The sequence below is a fragment of the Erythrolamprus reginae genome, chromosome 4 (genome assembly GCF_031021105.1).
Source record: "Erythrolamprus reginae isolate rEryReg1 chromosome 4, rEryReg1.hap1, whole genome shotgun sequence".
NCBI lineage: Eukaryota > Metazoa > Chordata > Lepidosauria > Squamata > Dipsadidae > Erythrolamprus > Erythrolamprus reginae.
Genome location: NC_091953.1, coordinates 2,524,194 through 2,542,496, shown reverse-complemented (window position 1 = coordinate 2,542,496; position 18,303 = coordinate 2,524,194). Strand labels below are relative to the sequence as shown.

The 18,303-nt window shown below is 47.4% G+C and overlaps 1 protein-coding gene across 2 annotated transcripts; it reads left to right on the top strand.

Annotated features, from left to right (window-relative positions):
* Positions 1 to 3,310: 3,310 nt before the first annotated feature.
* Positions 3,311 to 13,828, top strand: LOC139166210 (uncharacterized). 2 transcript variants are annotated; one of them, XM_070749464.1, is made up of 4 exons: positions 3,311 to 3,663; positions 6,695 to 11,257; positions 12,170 to 12,255; positions 13,476 to 13,828. In XM_070749464.1, exons 1-2 carry the CDS (start codon positions 3,625 to 3,627, stop codon positions 8,045 to 8,047), a joined length of 1,392 nt encoding a protein of 463 aa, XP_070605565.1. In that variant the 5' UTR covers positions 3,311 to 3,624; the 3' UTR covers positions 8,048 to 11,257; positions 12,170 to 12,255; positions 13,476 to 13,828. The 2 variants fall into 2 exon arrangements, with proteins under 2 accessions (XP_070605565.1, XP_070605564.1); XM_070749463.1 differs by having other exon boundaries at positions 12,144 to 12,255.
* The last annotated feature ends 4,475 nt before the right edge of the window (positions 13,829 to 18,303 follow it).

Genomic DNA, 18,303 nt, shown 5'->3' with positions numbered 1-18,303 from the left:
TGTTTAGTCGACGGGACCCTGAGTGTTCCAACATTGGACGATTTAAGAAAATGTTGGACAACCATTCGTCCCAAGTGGTATAGGGTCGTGATGGCGAACCTATGGCAAGCGTGATGCAGGTGGCAAATGGAGCTATATCTGAGGGCACACGAGGTGTTGCCCTGTGTCAGCTCCAGTGCACATGTGCGCAGAGGGCAACTGATTTTTGCCCTTACGGAGGGTTGGGGGAGGCCGTTTTCACCCTTCCCAAGCTTCAGGAAAGCCTCCAGAGGGGTGGCAAAAAGTAGACCCAACAGGCCTAAAGTCCAGTAGTCCCATTGGGTCCGTTTTTCACCCTCCACAGGTTTCAGGAAAGCCCCCTGAAGACTTTCTAGTAGGCCTGTTGGGTCCATTTTTCACCATCCACAGGCTTTGGAGGCTTTCCTGAAGTCTGGGGAAGGCAATAACGGCCCACCAGGCCTACCAGAAGTTTATTTCTGAACTTCCAGTAGGCCTGTTGGGTCATTTTTCACCCTCCCCAGGCTTCAAGTAGCTTTCGTGGGAGGCGGTGCAGGGGAGTGTGCAGCGGGTATCACTGCAATTAAGTTAGTGATGTAGTTATTAAGTGAATCTGCTTTACCCACTGCTTGCCAGGAGGTCTCAAAAGCTGATCATGTCACCCCGGGACACTGTCACAAATGTAAACTAGTCGCCATGTGTTGGGATTTTGAACACGCGACCATGGGAATGCTGCAATATTTTAAGTGGAAATATAGTCCTAAGTCTTTTCTCAGTGTTACTGCAACTTTGCATGGTCACGAAATGAACTGTTGTAAATTGACTACCTGTACTCCTTTTCATCTTGAAAAATGATGTTATAGTATTTAGCAATGGGATTTAGACTTATATACCACTTCATAGTGTTTTTACAACCCTCTTTAAGCGGTTTACACAATCGGCATAAAAGGGAAGGTTGGAGACCAGATGGTAGTTGTTTAAGATAGCTGGATCCAGCAAAGGCGTCTTGAGAGGCCGCACAACCGCTTCTTTCAATAGAGGCGGAAAGAATCCCTCCCTCAAGGAAGCGTTAACCGCCTGGATCCAGCCTTGTGTCACCCCGACTGGTCGAACCCAGCTAAGAGGGACATGGGTCCAATGAGCAGGTGGAGGAGCTCACAGCCCATATGGCTTTATTCACATCAGGCATTGCAAGTTCAAACACGTCTCATACAACTGGACTAAGATTTGCCCCAGTCATCTCAGTTGATGCTGTCAAGGTCGATCCGGATCTGAGCAATTTTGTCCATGAAAAACTGATTAAATTCCTCAGCTCTCCCCTGCAAAGGCTCCACCACTTCCCCCGTGTCAAGGAAGGAGCGGGTCACCCCAAACAGGGCGGCTAGGCAAGTTCCGCAGATGCAATCACGGTGGAAAGATGGGAAGATCTTGCCGCCTTGATCGTCACTACCTAAGTCATAATGTAAGATCTTAACAGTGTTTGGTCTGATCTACATTTAGTGGACCTCCAATGCAGCTCCAGACGTCTCTTCTGGCGTTTCATTCCCCTGGAGCTCCTCGGTAAACCAAGAAGCTTTCCTGAGTCTATTACCACAGATAGGTTGCAAAGGCGCAATCCGGTCAAGAGCCTCTCCTGAGGCCATATTCCAGGACCTTACCAGTGACTGCCGGATTGTGTGTAAGCAAGTCCAGAAAATCCCCAAGCGCTCTCTAAAATGCCTCTGAGTCCATTAGGCACATGTAAGTTCCAGTCAGGTCCTCCATTTTGGAGGGAAAATACTGACTGCTGATTGGCTAGACACTGGCAGCTCCCTATAAAAGGGCTGGCTGTTAAAGAGAGACTACTGGATTATAAATAGTTGCCAAATAAAGAGCTGTTGTTTGGAAGTCACTTCTGTCTGCCTCTTCCATTCACCCCATTTAACTGTTAGTCGGTTAGATAGCACCATAGTTAAAAGGCCTCCATTCTTTGCTTCTCAGCTGTTCTTGTCCAAATTTCACAGCCATCCATTGCAACTGGGAAAATCATAGCCTTGACTATACACACTTGTTGGCAGGATGATGTCTCTGCTTTTTAGTATGTTTAGCTCTGTTTTTCAACCAGTGTGCCGCGAGAATGGTCAGGTGTGCAGCTCAGCTCAGCTTCCGAGACCAGAAACTGAGCTTCATTCTTCAGTGCCTCCTTTTTCGCGCCTTCCTTGTTAGTGGCAGATGAGCTTTGGGGCCCAGCAGGAGAGTGCTGGCAACAGCGGGATCGGACAGTAGCCGGGGGTGGCGGCTGCGAGCGGGAGCTCCAGCTCGGAGGCACCGGCACCAGCACTGGCCACCTGGCTACGGCAAGTGTCCTTTGGAAACTGGCGGGAAGGCAGCGGCAGCAGCAGCACCGGGTAGTAGCTGGGGATGGCAGCGGCAAACAAGAGCTCCAAGGCGGAGGCACTGGCAGCGCCCCACCCAGCTGGAGATTCCCTGGCGGGGTGGCGGCAAGTGTCCTTTGGGGCCCGGTGGGAGTGCACCAGCAGTGGGAGCGGGAGGGCACCTGCAGCAGTGGCACCAGGTAGTAGCCAGGGGATGGCGGCGAGCAGTAGCTCCAGGGCGGAGGCACCGGCAGTGCCCTGCCCAGCTGGATCACGCAAAGAGTTAATACCACTTTATAAGGCCTTGGTAAGGCCACACCTGGAATACGGCATTCAGTTTTGGTCGCCACGATGCAAAAAGGATGTTGAGACTCTAGAAAGAGTGCAGAGAAGAGCAACAAAGAGGATTAGGGGACTGGAGGCTAAGATGGTTGCAGGAATTGGACATGGCTAGTTTAATGAAAAGAAGGACAAGGGGAGACATGTTAGCAGTGTTCTACTATCTCAGGGGTTGCCACAAAGAAGAAGGAGTCAAAAGAAAGAAAGAAACAAGGAAATACAGAAAGAAACAAGGAAGGAAGAAAGAAAAGGACCAGGGGGGACATGATAGCAGTCTTCCAATACCTCAGGGTTTGCCACAAATAAGAGGGAGTCAAGTTATTATCCAAAGCACTTGTGAGTAGAACAAGAAGCAATGGATGGAAACTAATCAAGGAGAGAAGCAACTTAGAACTGAGGAGAAATTTCCTGACTGAGAACAATTGATCAGTGGAACAGCTTTTTAAGAAAAGAGTCGATAAACATTTGTCTGAAATGATATCCTGCCTAACCAGGCGGTTGGACTAGAAGACCTGCTCCCTTCCAACTCCAAGTGTGCTGAGGAGAATTCAAGGAAAGGAATGGGTTAATTCTCCCTTCCCGCTATTTGCACCCTGTCAATCAAGGCTCTGGAGCCACGCCTCTCTTGTCCCCTCCCCCATTTCCCACTCCGTCTTCAGCTCGCAGCGCCGCCATTTCCTCAGCTCTGATATTTCTTCCCTCAGAACCGAGAATTTAAGAACAACACCCCCCACCCACACGCACACTTCTCCAGCTCAGTGGGGAAGGGAGGACAGGCAGGCTCCCCGGTCTGACCGGCAAGGCCGCCCTCCTCCGGCGCTTCCCCTTAGAACCTCCCGCAGGCCTGCTGAGGTGACTGGAGTTATTGCTCGGGGCTCCGGAGGAGACTCGCCGGGCAGCAGCCGCAGCATTTCCAGTCGAGCCGATCCCAGAAATGGAGCCTTCCGCGGAGGGAGACAGCCGCCAGGGAAACGTGAGTGGGGAAGGACTGGATTCCGCAGCCCCCAAGCCCCCCCCCAGGGGCCCAAGAAAGCGCCCCCCCCCGCGCCCTAAAAGGCTCCCACGAGAGCAGCGGTCAGAATCCGGCCTAAGGCCGAGGAGGTGGAGGGGGCCATGAAAGGGAGGCAGAGCCGCGCAGGCAAGAGAGCCCCCCAGTGGACGAACCTTGCAATTCCCGCGCTTTTCTACCAAGGCCGTTACAACCTCCAACTGGGGTTCCTTCAGACGGCCTGCCTGATTAACTAATCTTGGTCACCAGGTGGCGCCAGAGATAGAACAAGCCCCTTCAATGCATTATTATCTAAAATTGATATTCCAAATTCTGGCTGCTTCAGCTCATAAATGGCGTTGTTCAATTTGTACACCTTGTTAGCCTTTTTTTAAAACTTTCATTCCTTGGTGTTTGTGCCATGCAAATGTCTTCCTCTAACTCAGCATTGAGGAATGCAGGGGTTATGTCAAATTGCCAAAAGTTATAGCCCAGTGTGGCTCCCAACGCTAGTGCCAGTCTAATGCTTTCACTCTTTACAGTTGGTGCCAATACCTCACCATAGTGCGCATTTTTCATCTGTGAAAAACCTTGTGCCACTAAACTTGCTTTATATTGTACCTCCTTATTGGGTAGGGGTTTTTTCTTGTATACCCCACTTGCATCCTATATCCTTGCTACTGTGGGAAAGCCATAGAGGTGAACACTTTAGATCCATCCATGGATTTCATTTCCTGGTCCATGGCTTCTTTCCACTGTTCTTGTTCTATTATAGATAATGCCAATATTTTATTATAGTTCCTTGGCTCATACCATACAATATTTTTTTAAATATTGGATTTGTACTGTTTCTTTTCTTCTTGTGAGCCGCTCCGAGTCCTTGGAGAGGGGCGGCATACAAATCTAATAAATAATAATAATAATAATAATAACAACAACATTGCACACATTAACTTTACTAACAGAATGATGGAATCCCCGTTTGCCATCGCTCTGATCTGCCTGGTATTGACTGCTCCTGTGCTTTAACCCTCTTTTGCTACATATCTTTTTCAACTTCTCCCTGAACGCTGATGCCATCACTTAAGTGAGTTACTGTCTCTAAGTGGATCACCATCACTAAATCGAACATTCCAAAAATGTGCATCAATTCTGTACCAATTTTGCTCTGAAAAACTAGCAGACCTGGAAATCACTATTGTTTTGCTTTTATCGCTAAAACAATAGCTGTTCCTGCCTCCCTTAGCGCCTGGCCGAATGCTGCCCAAACGCGAGGCTGGCAGGAGGTTGAGAAGCAGCGGCAGACAGTTCATGTGGTAAAGTTTCGTGCAGCAGCCTTTCCAGGCCCAAAACAGGCTAAGAGGCTGAGTGCATTGCACATGGGTGTGAAATGTGCAGGGCGGGCAGTCATGTATGCATGCGCAGAGGGACACATTGTATTGTTGGTGCTGGAATGTGTGCGCAATTTCATGGGTGTGCACAGATACACTTTTGGCACACAACCATATAAACGTTTGCCATCACTGGCATATGGATCATCATTCATAGACACTCCACAGCCTATTAATTAACTAATTAGCAGTCAACATTAGCAGTCAGCAGCTTTACCCCAATATCACCTGCTCAGAGCAGAATCCTCCATAGTCTGGAAGACTCCATTCCGTCTCTGGGAAATACCATTCTCTGCAGATAAGTCTGTTGGAGAGAGCCAGTCTATGGAACTTCCTGCTCTTCTCTCTCTGCTCCTTGTGCCCCCAATTTGGGTTTTTTTTCCCCTGCCTCTTTCTAAACTTTGTAAACTGTTCTCTCAATAATCAAACAAGCCTTTAAGCCTCAATAATCAAACAAGCCTCCAAAACACAATTCTTCCTCTGGTTTACATTCAGATATTGCAGAAACAATGTCCCAAGTTCCGTCAAAGCTGTTTAACAACACCTCTCGGGACTCCGGAATATTTATTCCACACTATTCCAACTCCACAAGCAAAGTTTGCATTTGTAATAAATGTCTTTCCAGCGGTTCACCTGGTCAGCCTCTGCATGATTTTTTTTTGATAATTGCACAATACTGCACACACTAACATGCACACTTCTCAATTTCAGCCAGACTTCCTGTGCAGTCTTCAAATCCAACTACATTGAGAAATTGTTCATCTTCCAAACTTAAGATGATATAAGACATTGGTTTATCAAGCTGCTTGTAATCTGCAGCTGCTAAGGCCTGAGGTGGATTTATATTCCACAACTCCTTGGCCTTCAGCAAACATTCCATCTTTGCGGCCCAAATTATATAGTTCTGCCCCAAAGGGATACAGAGCTTTCCTTAAATTTAACAATAGCCACCCTGCAATCTTTCATTGCCTTGTTTCTCCTTTTAACAGTTTAAATTACAATTCAGTCTTTTGTGTGCTCTGGGCCCATAACCTGTCAAGAGTTTGTTGCATAAGTCAAATTAGAAGCACACACAAATAACTGATTCAGTTGGATTCATTAGCTTCTTTATATACATAATATATACTGCTCAACAAAATAAAGGAAACACTTAAACAACAGAATATAACTCCAAGTAAATCAAACTTCTGTGAAATCAAACTTAGGAAGCAACACTGATTGACAATCAATTTAATTTTGTTGTCAGCACATTCAACTTTGTACAGAACAAAGTATTCAATGAGAATATTTCATTCATTCAGATCTAGAATGTATTATTTGAGTGTTCCCTTTATTTTTTGAGCACTGTAATAAGTAGTTCTTCCAAGTAAACACAAGGCAGCAGAGAGCAGTTAGTTTCCTTTCACAGTTCAGAGCAGACAGAGTAGTTTCATTTCAGCACAGCAGACAAGCCCAGGCAGACAGATATCTCTATTTCTATTTCAGTTCTCTGCACAAAATCAGATGTGTTTAAGCTCTAATTGGCTGACTTAGTTGCTATGTCTAGTCATTGGCTGAACTTGTTACCATAGCTTTCCCAATCATGAAAATTCTAACAATCCTTCTGTCCAAATCTACTCCCACAGGAAAGAGCTTCGGAACCAGCTCCTAAGAGGGCAAAGCCTACCTCAGAGGCTACCTTCACCCCTACAGCGGCGGGACTCCGCCCAAGGGAGACACAGGAGCCAGAAATTACTCCGCAAATGAGACTAATAATCTCACAGGCTATTGCTCAGGGTATTGCCGCAGGCATACAACAAAAGCAACAGGCAGCCTCTGACAACACCTTACACCAGGGGCAGCCTACTGTCCGCGAAAGCTCAAGGGACTTACTTGCTCTTCATTCCCCTGCCTCTTCCATTCATAGCCGAAAAAACCTCTGGGACGATGAGGAACAAACAGAGGCAAGGCTATATGAGGATGAAGGAGGGGCTGCAGAACGCCCAGCCTTCACAGGACTCTTCAATCCCGTCTTGTTTAAGACACTTCTCTACAAAGCTAAGGCCACAGCTGGGATAGGAGAACCAGCCACATCAGATGCCTCCTTGGCCTTATCTGAGCCCAATAGCCTGGTGTTCTCAGAGCCTGCCATTGAGAAGGAGGAGATCCCCACACCAAAATTATTCATGGATGTCGTCCAGCGAGATTGGGCTCTACCAGGGTCGCACCTTACACTGAGCGGGATGGAGAAGCAGTTATACAACATGGCTTCAAATTTCACTACGGCATTAGAAATGCCAACAATCGACGGGCCCGTGATGGCCTTAGCCTCCCCCACCTTTATGTCCAATGACACAGATGATGCCTTAAATGCAGAAGATAAGAGATCAGAAGTGACGCTCCGCAAAGTCCATCTAGCAGCTGCCTGGGCGATTAAGTCGTCTCTGTCTGCTTCCTTCTTCAATAGAACTTCCTTGCTTTGGCTCAAAGAGATGCAAGCAAGAATCCCAGCCACCGACCTCCGCACTCATCAGGACATCAAGAAACTGATAGCGGCGGCAGAATTCTCTGCAGATGCCACACTCAACTCGGCCAAGTTCGCTTCCAGAGTCATCGCCTCATCTGTGAAAGCCCGACGGCTGTTGTGGCTCCGTCACTGGCAGGCAGACATGAGTTACAAGTGGAAGTTAGCTTCTACTCCCTACAAAGGTAGCAAGCTATTCGGAGAGGCCTTAGAGCCGTTACTGGTAGAGACCAATGACCAAAAGAAAGTCCTACCCTCTATGTCTAAACGAGGAAACCAGCGATCAGCACCCTACTTTCAAAAGCCTTCCTTTAAAGCACCCGACTCCACAAACGATTTCTCACAACCACAGAGGTCATACTTTCAGCAACGTGGTGGCCAATCCAATCGGCCTGGCTATAGAGGCAGGGGCAGACAGCAGTTCCAATCCAATCGGCCATTTCGAGGCAACGGAAAGCGCCCCTTCCATCAGTGATCCAAGTGACTGCAGACCCAACCCTCCCATTGGTGGCCATCTAAGTCTCTTTGCGGCACAATGGGAAAAAAGAGTCACAAATGCCTCGGTCCTAAACATCATCCGAATAGTCTTTGCTCTCTAATTTCTCTCTACACCCCCGAGGTTCATTATTCATTGCCCTCTCTCAAGGAACAAAACAAGAAGATCCCTCATGGCAGCTGCAATCCAACACCTGTTGGATATTCTAGCCATCCAGACAGTCCCAGAGGTCCAGCGGCATAATAATAATTTATTAGATTTGTATGCCGCCCCTCTCCGTGGACTTGGAGCGGCATACAAATCTAATAAATTATTCTAATTCTGTTTATAGTCCCAAAGACCGTGTGTGTGTGTGTGTGTGGAGAATGATTCTCCACCTAAAAAGACTCAACGAGCATCTGGTATATAAGAGATTCAAAATGCATCTGGGAATGTGACTTCCTGACGTTGATAGATCTAAGGGAAGCATACGTACACACCCCTATATTGCTGGCTCAGCAACAATTTCAATGGTTTTGCTACGCAAACCAGTACTACAGTATAAGGCCCAAACATTCGGCCTATCTTCAACACCCAGAATATTCACAAAGATCCCAACAGTGCTCTCGGCTCACCCCAGAACCATCCCTATTTGCATCCAGTGCTATCTGGACGACATTGGTCCAATCCTCCTCTTGCCTCTGTGCTGCAGGGGACCTATGCTTCACAATCCGGGTCCTTCAGGATCACAGATTCTGAGTCAATTGCAACAAGAGTTGCTTCTCTCTTACCAACAACATAATCCTCCTAGGACAGGGGTCTGCAACCAGTCACATGACCCAGCTACGCCTGACTAGGTTTTGTGATTCCAGGTGTTTCCCTTTAAATAGCTCCCTCTTATCTTTTTCTATCTCTTTCTTTCTCTCCCACGCTCTCATCTCTCTCATCTTTCTCCCTCTCATTTGTGTATGCGTGTGTGTGTGTGTGTTTTCCCTCTGGAACTATTTCTAAAATGAACCAAGGGTTGTGTGATTGTTTCCCCCCCCCCCCCCTTTTCTGATTATATTCTTATTTGGTTGCTTTTTACCATATTTAAATCATTTCAGGTTCCCAGATAAATGAAGCTCTTTCGTTCCCCAGCTGTGCCTCTCTTGGCTGGCTGACCCTCCCGCCCTCGGCCACCATTCCCCCTCACTCCAGCCCTGCCCTGAGAAGAGAAGAATGGCGGCAGATGCCGACTCTCCCCACATTCTAGAACGGAAGTGAAGTGCCCCTCCGCTTGCCTCTGTTCGGCCGTTTTGGGCAGATGCGTGACTTTTCTACATGCCAAGACGGTGGCTGAAACATTGGTCTGCATCCAATGCTCTGCATCATAATGGGCTCCAGGAGGAGAAGGTGGGAGCGCCGTCTCCCCCATAGTGCAGCGTGCTAAGTTTTAAGTGCAAGAGCAGGAAGCACCAATGGCATTGAGAGGAACATGGGGAGATGTGCCTCAGGCTTTGTCTGGGGCAAAGAAAGTTGCGCATCATCCCCAGCGGCCGAGGTGCACAAAACACCAACGAGGGCCAGAAGAAGAGGCAAGTAGAGGAACTCTTTGTTTCCACTCTGGAATGTTGAGCGAGTCTCCATCCGCCCCAGTTACCCTTCTCAGGGGAGGGAGGAAGGGGAGGGGCAGTGTTATCCAATGGGCTGCATGGTGCTGACCCCCGACCTAGGAGCATACATAGACAAAATATCATGCACACTCTCCCTGTCCCAGGACCTCCAGGAGAACATCAGGGCTCTGGCAAACTAGATCCGATTGAGCCAAACACTGCCCTTTGGTCATCCCCTTACTCAACATTCTGGCCTGCATCTCCATCATTTCCTGGGCATGTTTGCATGGCAGGAACGTACAGTGGTCCCCACTGCCTTACCAGAAATCTCCATGCAATTATCCTAACAGACAACATAGCCACCAAGGCCAATATTAATCAGCAAGGGGGCATCCAACCCATGTCTCTCGTGAGAAGCTGAGAGTTTGAGGCACTGGGCAGAATGGCATCTTCTATCCTTGCCGACAGAACATATATTGGGAACATCCAATGTACAGGCAGACTGGCTCAACCAAGCCACAGCCGACCATGCAGAATGGCATCTGCACACCGATCTGTTCAAGACACTGTCCGAAAGTTTCGGCCCTCAAATCTTGGACTCTGTCAAACAACCAATTACCCATGTTGTATTCACTGTTCGCAACACCAGGGGTGGAAGGGATCAATACGCTCCATATTCTATAGCCTGGTTTATGCCTTTCCTCCGCTTCCCGTCCTCCCAGGAAAGTACTGTACTGGGAAATAATCAGGAAAGTACTAGTGGAGAGAGCGGAGATCATACTGTTGGCACCCCACTGGCCTAGGAGGCCACATTTAATCGATCTAGTCAACCTGTCTGTGTCCAGACTCTCTCTGTTTGGGAGTCTGCCTCTACCAAGAGCCTCAGTGTCTCGCACTAACCATTTTGCGTTTGAGCGGAGGGCTCTGAAACTGAACAACTTTCCTGGCTGATAGGCCATCTACCGACATAATTTATTATTCCACCTGGAGAAGCTTCTGTGCCTGGCACTCCAAAGCCTCTATCAATCCCCTCTCAGTATCGGTGGCCTGAATCCTGGACTTCCTATAGGCTGGACTAGACAAGGGCCTTATCACCCAATAAGTGGCTGTTTTGTCCGTGTTATCTTGTGGGGAACTCGAGTCCCATGGCACACTATTGTGCGCAGCTTTATCAGAGGCGCAACTAACTTAAAATCTCCAACAGTACAACAATATCCCACCAGGGAAATCTTCCAGTTTCTCTCTTCAACGCCCTTGGGACCTTTGCATCCTGCTAGCCTTCGTTTCCTCACCTGCAAGGCCTCGTTTTTCGTGACTATCACCTCGGCGAGACGCATCTCCAAGTTGGCAGCCCTCTCAACTAGGATCTATGTGTTTTGCATCCCAATAGTCATTCTGCGCTTGGCGCCTCAGTTCCTAAAGGTAAACTCCGTATTTCACAGGGCACAAAAACTGATTTTACTGGACTCCTGCCCTAGTTGAATTCATGCCCTAGAGAAGAAATGGCACACCTTGGATAGCAGGAGACCTCTCTGCATCTGTATCAAGAGGACAACTTCCTACTGGAGATCGGAGTCCTTGTTTATGCCGTTTCAGCCCTTCACGTGTCATTCAGGTAGGTTGCCTTCTGGTTTAATTTTCCAAAATAGTCCTTGACTTAGGGCTAGAGTGTAGCCTCAGATTAATGTCCCTAAGCGAGGCAGTTGTTAAATTAATCTTACCCTGTTTTACAACCTTCCTTGCCAGAGCTAAATAAATCACTGCAGTTTACTGATTAACACGGTAAGTGAATCTGACTTTCCGGGTCTAGTTTGCTTGTCAGAAGGTCATGAAACGGGATCACATGACCCCCGTAGACTGCAACCATCATAAACATGAGCCAGCTGTCAAGCATCCATATTTTTGATCATGGGGATGCTGCAGCGACAAAAAATGGTTGAAAGTCACTTTTTTCAGTGCTGTCATTACATAGAATGGTCATTAAATGAATTGTTGTAATTCAAGGACTGCCTGTAAGTATGACATCAGGATGGGTGGCTGTGGTTATGCAGCTTTTTCTTGAAAACTTGTGTGACAGTACAGTGAGAGCAATGGGGTCTTTTTCTCCCAAGCCTTTTTTCTAACTTTTAATGGTCACTTAAGAAATGGTGGTAAGTCGAGGACTATTTGCATTGTTTTATTTATTTTTATGAGAATCTAGCAGGGGACTCTTTAGGTTAATTTTTGTACAGTTTCCCTTTTGCAACAAAATGTGGGAAATCTTCAGGCAACGTTTTTAAAAAATAAAAATCAGTAGACCCTGGTAATACGTTGCACATTGGGAGTTTGTTTTATTGTATTTTATTTTTATTAAGCATGTATTAGATAACTGATACAAGTATAAACATAACTATGAACACATGAAATGGAGACGAATGAAAGGGAACACTAGGACAGAGAGCGTAGGCATGCTGGTGCACTTATGCACATATCCTAGGAATTTTTTTTCTCATTTCCTCTAGAAAATTATTCTTCTCCGTTCCTCCAGATTAAACAACTGACTGAAATCCTTAGTCCTATTTTCTTGGAAATTGTTCAGAATAACCTGCCTGAAGGAGTCCATTGGTGAACAAGGTACAGTGATACCTCTACTTACTTACTTGTTTATTTATTTATTTATTGGATTTGTATGCCGCCCCTCTCCGTAGACTCTGGGGAAGAACGTTCCGTGACCAGGGGCGTAAGTAGAAAAGTTTGTAAGAAGAAGCAATTTTTTCCATAGGAATCAATGCAAAAGGAAATAATGCGTGCAAACCCATCCCAAAACTCACTGTTTGCTCCCCCCCCCCCCCCCGCTTGCTGCCACCGCTGGGATGCTCCGCCTCCGGACTTCCGTTTTCGGCCGAAGCGCCTGTCATTCAGCTGCAGGGATCTCCCTTTGCTTCCCCCCGCTGGGAATCTCTGCATTTCATGCTTGCCATCTGTCTGAAATGCCTGTCATTCTGCTGCAGGGATTTCCCTTTGCTTCCCCTTGCTTGCCGGGGCCGCTGGGATGCTCCGCCTTCAGACTTCCGTTGCTGGCCGAAGCACCTGTCATTCTGCAGGGATTCGGCTGCATTCCCAGGGGAGGGAAACAAAGGGAGATCCCTGCAGCAGAATGATAGAAGCTTCGGCTGGCAACGGAAGTCCAGAGGCAGAGCATCCCAGCGGTGCCAGCTCGGGTTCGTAAGTAGAAAATGGTTTGTGAGAAGAGGCATTCGTAAGTAGAAGTACCACTGTATGTGGATTCTTAATGAAACATTTTGCATTAAAGAATAAAATAATGAAAACCATCAGATTTAACCTCAATTTTAAAAAGGAGGAGGAGGACCGAGGGATCCTTGGGGCTCTCAAGTGCTGGGTTGTTTCCTTGCAGATGTTTCATGACCAACTAGATTACATAATATCGTGCTTGAAAGCTAGAAGGATATAAAACTGGCTGTGTGTAAACAAACCTCGGGAACGCCATCAATTTCCTAAGGACCCTCCTATTCTCCAGACCACAATCTGATAAACCCTTGATTTATAAGGTGCTTTCGTTTTTTAAAGCCAACTATAATACACAAATGCAGCCTCAATATAAATATTATATTGCACTGTGTGCTGGCCTGCTGCTTGCAAGGCCCAATTCTCTCTCCCCTCCCTCCACAGTCCCCAACTGTTGCCAAGCCGCAAGAGTTGGGGACCACTGGGTTAGTTTGGCCTAAGCCTCGGACACAAAGGTTTTACAGCTTTTTACATAATTCTGCATTCTTAAGTAACCATAATTCTGCATTATCCAACACCAAAATGTTTGGAATGTTTCTTTCCTTCAGCACACGGAGGAAGATTTCAGAATTCGACTGAAGGTCCAGCCAGAATTGGATGAGGTTCCGGCCAAACTGCAGTGAGACAGACCCAGTGGCCAATTCCAGCCATCCTTCCAGGTTTTCTCAGCCAGCATGGGCGGACTTCCAACTTTTACAATTCTCCCACAATCTACATGGGTGGACTTCGACCCCAAGAATTCCCCATAACTACAAAAGGGCCAGGCGAAAAAGGGCACCAGCAAGCTTTGTTCTATCATACATCTTTCCTTCCTATCCCACATCTGGCCGTTTGCACTTCTCTCTCGAAAGATGCTTTTCAAAGTGTTTTCTTTTAAACAAAAATAAAAGCATGGGAAAAACCCAACGTGTAGAAACTCCTGTATTCTCCCCGTGTTGCTGTGCAAACAGTCCTTTCCAGAGCAAGTCAATATTTCATCAAATTGATGGCACTCCACATTACTGTGTTTCTCTTGCTCTCTGGTAAACCTACTAGGAAGTCTACGGCTATCTCTTCCCAGGGTTTCCTGGGATCGATCGGCCATTTGCTGCAAGAGTCCTGGCGGTTTTCACAGCTGGAATTTTTGGGTTGCACAACTTTTCACGTAGTCCTCTATTTCGGACTTCATCTTGTAAAGGCAAACTGCCCCTCCCCAGTGGGCCGACCTCTAGGAAGGCACAGTGTGCTGTGATTGCCACATCAAAATGAAGCAATGGAAAGTTTTCTCTCAATGAGACGACCTCGGTTGAATCAAGATCGCTCCTTTTATTGTATTTCACTTTTCCTGACGGTACAGAATAACCAATTCGCAAACGCCACATACATTAAGCCATCCCCCAACTACCATTCACTCATGCACTGTATAAGGCAACCTCCTCGTGACTTCCCTTTAGATAATTAACGGAAGCTCCATTCTTTGCCTTTTCCTGGATTGTGTGTTCACCGGTGATTGGCAAAGGAATGAGAGTAAGGCATATATTTCCTTATATGGAAGTTAGCTATAGGTTTTCTTCATGTTGTATATCAAGTAAATTATTTTCCACGTGGTCATGGATTCTGCAACTTGTTTACTCAGCCTGGATTTTGCTGCTTTTCATAGAGGAAGAATAAGGTTTTATTCAGCACCCAATTAGGCTAAAACATCACCCTCCAGCAATATTCCATCCCAAATTTCAGTGCCTATAAATCTATGATTACAACAATCTTGGGCCACTAGAACTGCCTTTGTGTTAGGTGAAGGGTCTTTAGAAACTCAAATGGCCCACCCAGCTCGGAATCGTGACTTCGCTGCAGCACTTACAATCTGAAGCTGGCCGGCACGTTCAATTTGGGTCCCTTCCAAGCTAATCCCTCTCATCGTCAGGATCTCCTTGTGGTAAAGCCAGGGGTCGTTTTTAGTTTTGCAGTCCATTCCTCCTGGCCCTAAGCAGCCGGCTGTCAGGTTTGTGCCCTGGTAAAAACTGGGGCAACTAGTTTTTCGGGGGGGGGGGAAGCTTGCTACTTCCTTGGTGAGGAGGGAATGACAAGAGTCAAACTCCTCTTCCCTGTGGGTGTCATTGTGGTTTTCTGGATAACCTGGACCAGACTGTTTACGGGACTGTCTCCTGCCACATACCTCCCGGAAACAGATAAGATCCCATTGACTAAATGCAGGTTGGTGGGACTATGTGGAAGGGCTTTCTCTCTGGCTGCCCCGGCTCTATGGAACCAACTCTCCCCTGATGTCGGTACTGCTTCCACCCTATTGTCCTCCTGGAAAGCTGCAAAGACCTGCCTTTACTGGGAGGCTTGGGGGTTGTCATTATTAACACCTGTCACAGCTGAAATAGGTTGATATGTGTGTTGATAGGACTGTGTGGTGGGCTTTATTATGTGGTTTTATAGTGTGATATTTATATTTGACTTCTTACTATTGTTGTACAGTGATCCCTCGTTTATCACAGGTGTTACGTTCCAGGACCACCCACGATAAACGAAAATCCACGTAGGGACTTTGCTTCCCCTCATCCCATCCAGAGCAGAAAAGCCACCGAGGCAGAGGACGGTGAGCTTTTTGCTCCCCCCTCAGCTCCGTCACAGCCTCCCGACCTCTGGGCAGCCCTAGAATCCCAGTTGCCAAGGCCTCCCCCCACCCCCCAGCCACTAACCTGCAGTGGAACTCCACCGCCGGCTCCGGCAAACAACGTGAGCCCGACTGCATGCGTACATGTATAAAATATATTAAAACCCACGATGCGCCGAATGTGAAAGGTGGACTGCGAATTGACGAGGGAAGATTATTGCATTTTATTGTTGTAAGCTGCCCTGAGTCCTAACGGGATTGTGTCGTATAGAAGTCAAACAAACAAACCAAAATACAAATAAATAAGGCATCAGCTAGTAGGTTCCTTCCAGTTGGGATGTGCTTCAGTTCAAATTTGAATCGTTTTGTGTTTTGTGACTGGGGAAGAAATCCCACCCAGGTGGGGGTTGCTACAAGGAGGCTTGGTGGGATTTGAGCCCATCATCCACCTGTCCGCTGCTATCAATTTGGAAGTCTCTAGGCCGGCTTGGCTGCTCTCACTGGATGGGGGATTACAAGTGGCCCACGTCAGCCCCATGTATGGGCTGCCTGGGGTCCTGCTTGCTGCAGTGGGGAAAGGATGCATTCCCACATTGCTGGGTCCCCTGGCCTGCCCTTGGGAAAGAGAACTTAGGCCGGGCCAAGCTGTTGAGCACGGTTCCCTCTAGTGTGAGGGTGCACGGCCGCGCAAGCAAAACCAAACGCCATGCAGTTTTTAAACCCCGCGTGGTGGAGTCAGCACCGTTTCTCCCCGCCCGACAGCTGATCTGCCCCTCCCAACCCAAGCTGTCGGCTGGGGAGAAACCGTCGTGGGCTCTGAGTTGAGTGGCTTTGGGTCCCTGCAGGGGAATTGTCCCACTTACATTCAGGGGTTCAAACGGGCCAGGGAGATCCATCAGGGACTGGCTGCGATATGAAGGCAGGGCACCCAGCACACGTGGCCTCCAATGCCTCCATTCTGGGATTGAGGACAGTCCTCTACCAATTGGAGGCTCCCACATTTAGCTGGGGGGAGGACTCACCCCTCGTCACTCCTTGCAATGCCCATTGCAGTGGAGAAAGGGGTTCCACGGCTAACTGGGTTTTTCCTTCTTTGGTTGAGGGTATAAGATTTCAGTGTGTTTGGCCGCTTCACCCACCAGTTGTCCCAGGCATCCTGCGCCTCTCTCCCCATTGTCCTCGAGTCTTAACACTGCCTAGTGACAGGGTTTGTGCTGGGGCTCAGGACCCCAAACAGTGCCCCACAATTGGGGTAGCTCGATCCAGGGTGTCTGGGGGTAAAGTATTTTGAAATTCTGATATTACCGACATTTCCCTGTAACTTGCGATCTAATTAAGGCAGTCATAGGTGACATCATACCAAACAGGTAAGCCGTGGAGAAATATTGGCAACTGATGAAGCAAATTGTTGCCAGTTATGCTCATTTTTGCTTGACTCTGGCAGGCAGCGCAATCCATTTTTTAAAACACGATTTTTCCCTGACTTTTACACATTTTCATAAAGTGTTCCCCCCCGATTTATTCTCCCCCCCCCCACAAATTCCTTGATAATTCCCTATTTCCCGAACCGCCGATTTCCCTTATAATTCCAATTTCTCAGTTTCCCAGGTTTGCTAGACACCCTATGGATCAGCATTTAAAGGAGATTCGGGTTAGGGTTCCAAATAACGTCTACGTTTAAATTAGAATCCGAGGCATGTTTCCTCAAAGTTCCAATTCATTCACAGAGCCATGTTGGTACATCTGTGAGAAACCCGAATTTGAATCGCCAGAGTTTCTCTCCTTCCAGTTTAAATTGATTCCTCTGTTCCACACCAAGTTCATCATATGGACCATTCATCATCTGACAACGGGTCTGTATGCTCCCATCTTCTTCCGGGCAGGTGCTGGACAAAGGATAACCTTGAAAATCTAAAAGGAATTTATTATGACTATAGTTCCTCATGCAACCGCTCCTCCCAACTTCCCACAGCAAGAAACATTCCAAAAGCGTTTAGCATAATGTGGCAGGCCGAAATCTCCAAGCAAATTTGGCTTCGGCCTGACACCTATTCTCCAAACTCCCTGAAGGCGGGACAAGAAGCAAGGGGTGGAAACTAATCCGTTTCCATCCGTTCGAAGGGGAGAAACAACCTGGAATTGAGGGGATTTTCTGAAAGTGAGGACAGTTAACTAGCTTGCCTTCAGGTGTGCATGTTCCCACATTGGAGGTTTTAAGAAAAGATTGGACAACTCTTCATCTGAAATGGTAAAGGGCAGCGATGACGAACTTATGGCACAGGTGGCACACAGCGCCATATCTGCTGGCACACAAGCCGTTGCCCTGGCAGTTCAGCTCCAATGTGCCTGTGTGCCGGCCAGCTGATTTTTGGCTCATGAAACATCTTGCAGGAAAACAGACCTCAGAGAGCACTAAGGACCCTCGTTCTCTTAAATTATTCTTTTTAATATGTTTGTGAGTGACATAGGGGAAGGTTTGGTAGGGAAGGCTTGCCTATTTGCCGATGACTCTAAAGTGTGCAATAGGGTTGATATTCCTGGAGGGGTCTGTAATATGGTAAATGATTTAGCTTTACTAGATAAATGGTCAAAGCAATGGAAACTGCAGTTCAATGTTTCCAAATGTAAAATAATGCACTTGGGGAAAAGGAATCCTCAATCTGAGTATTGCATTGGCAGTTCTGTGTTAGCAAAAACTTCAGAAGAGAAGGATTTCGGGGTAGTGATTTCTGACAGTCTCAAAATGGGTGAGCAGTGCAGTCAGGCGGTAGGGA

Bases quoted from the DNA above. Each gene is read 5' to 3' on its own strand.
- LOC139166210 (XM_070749464.1), top strand. From the start codon at position 3,625: ATGGAGCCTTCCGCGGAGGGAGACAGCCGCCAGGGAAAC. The intron at 3,664-6,694 runs GTGAGTGGGGAA...CTACTCCCACAG, and splicing joins GAGACAGCCGCCAGGGAAAC to GAAAGAGCTTCGGAACCAGC.